Source organism: Primulina tabacum, chromosome 11, assembly GCF_025594145.1.
Source record: "Primulina tabacum isolate GXHZ01 chromosome 11, ASM2559414v2, whole genome shotgun sequence".
NCBI lineage: Eukaryota > Viridiplantae > Streptophyta > Magnoliopsida > Lamiales > Gesneriaceae > Primulina > Primulina tabacum.
Genome location: NC_134560.1, coordinates 31,906,934 through 31,909,840, shown reverse-complemented (window position 1 = coordinate 31,909,840; position 2,907 = coordinate 31,906,934). Strand labels below are relative to the sequence as shown.

Sequence of the window (2,907 nt, the reverse complement as noted above, 5' to 3'; positions counted from 1 at the left end):
CGAAATATCCAAGAAGTACAGTGATTGACAGGGAGGATTGCTGCTCTAGCCCGATTTATATCCCGATCTGCAGGTCGAAGTTTTCCATTCTTTAAGGTACTTCGGAAAGCTAAAAATTTTGAATGGAATGATAGAGTGAAAAAGCGTTGTAGGAGCTGAAAACTTATCTTATGGAACTCCCTATCTTGAACAAACCCATCCTTGGAGAGGAACTCGTTGTGTACTTAGCAGTTACTCCCCAGGCTACAAGTTCTATTTTGGTCAGAAGAGAGGATGCAGCTCATCAACATGTTTATTTTGTGAGTCACGCTATAAAAGGGGCAGAACTCAATTAAACTACTCAGGAAAAGTTGGCCATGGCCCTCGTCATTATGGCTAGAAGATTGAGGCCTTACTTCTTATCGCATCCTATCATTGTCTTCACCAATAGCGCCCTGGGAAAAATCATCTCGCACCCATATACCTCAGGAAGGTTGATTAAGTGGGTGACCGAGCTCAGTGAATACGATATCAATTTCGAGCTTAGGACAGTTATTAAAGCCCAAGCTTGCCGACTTTCTCGCGTAAACTGTTCAAGTATCAGAGGAAGAGCAATGGAAGATCTTTGTAGATGGTTCTTCTTATCGAACGGGGAGTGGGGTCGGAGTCGTGATGATATCTCCTTGGTGGCGGTAAGATTGAACTTTCGGGCCTCCAATAACGAAGACGAGTACGAAGCACTTTTGGTCGGGCTAAGGGCTGCCCGAAGTATGGGTGTTACTTTGGCCGTCCTCTATTCTGATTCTCAATTGATAATACAACAATGTTTAGGTAAGTTCGAAGTGAAAAATGAGAAAATGGTCAGATACGTCCAAGCTATTGAAAAAGCTAAGGAGGACTTCACAAAGTTGATCATGAAACAAATCTCTCGAACTCAGAACGAGAAGGCGGATAGATTGGCCAAGATGGCCAATTCTCTTGCTCAGCTCACGGGACCATAACTAGTCGGACAAGAGCTTTTCTCGCAAATTGTTCATCTTCAGGATGGGGAAGTAAAGATATGGAAGAGGATTGGAGGTATGAGGTTCAGCAATACTTATGTCATGGGAAAGTCCGTGTTGAACCAAAAAGGGCTCGAGAAGTCAAGAGGAGAGCACTCCGCTTCACGCTCTTAGATGGGATACTATATAAGAGGTCTTTTTCTAGACCTCTCTTGAAATGCTTGGGTCCAAAAGAAGCTGATTATGTCCTTCGAGAAGTCCATGAAGGATGTTGTGGTAACCACCTGCGGAGTGTAGCGTTAGCTCGGAAGGCTTTGATGGCAGGCTTCTTATGGCCAACCATGAAAAAATATTCGCTAATGTGGTGAGATCCTATTATAATTGTCAAAAACATGCTAATTTACAATGGAAACTAGCCGAACTTATGAGGTCGGTCGTTTCCCCTTGCCCTTTCGATCAATGGGGCTTTGATATTGTGGGGGGCATAGATATCGTGGGACCATTTCCCATAAGCACAGGTCAAAGGATATTCTTATTGGTAGCTGTCGACTATTTCTTTAAGTGGGCGGAAGCTGAACCGTTGGCAAAAATCACTGAAGGAGAGGTCTTAAAATTTTTATGGAAGAACCTAGTATGTCGGTTTGGGATACCAAGGAGACTTGTATCTAACAATGGAATATAGTTTTGCGGCTCTAAAATTCGGGAATGGTGTAGAGAGATGAAGATAAAGCAGATATTCACGTCTGTGGCTTATCCCCAGAGCAATGGACAAGTCGAGGTCACTAATAGATCCATTGTACACGCTCATAAAGCACGTCTGGACTCTGCCAGAGGGAAATGGGTTGATGAATTACCTAGTGTATTGTGGGCTTACCGAACCACAGCTCGGACAGGAACTGGAGAAACACCGAACCTAGTAAATGGTACCGAGGGTGTATTGCCAGCAGAAATTGGACAAGAAAATGCTCGGATGACAGGGTATGGACCGAATAATGATGAATTGAGGGCCATGGATTTGGACCTAATAGAGGAAAAGAGAAATCGAGCAGATGTTCGGATGGCTGCCTATCAGAAGAGGATGGCCCGAGGATATAACAAAAGGGTGTGGCCCCGGTCGTTCGAAACAGGGGATCTGATCATGAAGAAAATCCAGTTTCAGGGAGAAAGAGGGAAATTAGATTCGAAATATGAAGGACCCTACAAAGTTATTGGGAAAGCAAGAATTGCATCATACTACTTAGAGGATGCTGAGGGAAAGAAAACCAAATGCCTTGGGAACGTCCAACACTTGAAAAGATATTATGCTTAACCATAGTCTCAATCCATCTTGTTAGTTTTATTTTTAATTATGTCTTTATTTACAAAAGTATGGTGAATAAGATTTGACATTGATATATCATCTTTCCTGATCAAAATAAAAGCCCAACCTCGCGCTCGGCATGAAACAGAGTCTGACCTCACGTTCGGCACAATTAAAAGCCCGACCTCGTGCTCGGCATGAAACAAAGTCCGACCTCACGTTCGGCACAATTAAAAGCCCGACCTCGCGCTCGGCAAGATTAAAAATCCGACCTCGCCCTCGGCAATAAAAAAAAGTCCGACCTCGCGATCGACACGATTAAAAGTCCGACCTCGCGATCCGCACGATTAAAAGCCCGACCTAACGCTCGGCACAAAACAAAGTTCTACCTCGCGATCGACACGATCAAAAGCTTGACCTCGCGCTCGACAGTAAAAACAAAGTCCGACCTCACGCTCGGCACGATTTAAAGTCCGACCTCGTGTTTGGAAGCGAAAGAAAAACCCGACCTCGCACTCGACAATGAAATATAAAGTAAACCAATAAGAATAAAAGGTCAGATCTCCCGTTACAAGGTATCATATTTGCACCGGACAATGATGTTTTATATCAACCTTCCTATGGTAA

The 2,907-nt window shown here is 43.9% G+C and overlaps 2 protein-coding genes across 2 annotated transcripts; both read left to right on the top strand.

Annotated features, from left to right (window-relative positions):
• The first annotated feature begins 356 nt into the window (after positions 1-356).
• LOC142519743 (uncharacterized) lies at positions 357-980 on the top strand. The gene has a single exon (XM_075622771.1). The coding sequence runs from the start codon at positions 357-359 to the stop codon at positions 978-980; it is 624 nt and encodes a 207-aa protein (XP_075478886.1).
• Positions 981-1,039: 59 nt separating this feature from the next.
• On the top strand, positions 1,040-2,289 carry LOC142519741 (uncharacterized). The gene is made up of 3 exons (XM_075622770.1): positions 1,040-1,256; positions 1,397-1,584; positions 1,741-2,289. The coding sequence occupies exons 1-3, from the start codon at positions 1,040-1,042 to the stop codon at positions 2,287-2,289; spliced, it is 954 nt and encodes a 317-aa protein (XP_075478885.1).
• Positions 2,290-2,907: the final 618 nt, after the last annotated feature.

Excerpts from the sequence above, each read along its gene's own strand:
- LOC142519743 (XM_075622771.1), top strand. The coding sequence starts at position 357 with ATGGCCCTCGTCATTATGGCTAGAAGATTGAGGCCTTACTTCTTATCG.
- LOC142519741 (XM_075622770.1), top strand. The coding sequence starts at position 1,040 with ATGGAAGAGGATTGGAGGTATGAGGTTCAGCAATACTTATGTCATGGG. Across the intron at positions 1,257-1,396 it reads AGTCCATGAAGGATGTTGTG|CCGAACTTATGAGGTCGGTC; the intron begins GTAACCACCTGC and ends AATGGAAACTAG. Across the intron at positions 1,585-1,740 it reads CAAAAATCACTGAAGGAGAG|AGCAATGGACAAGTCGAGGT; the intron begins GTCTTAAAATTT and ends GCTTATCCCCAG.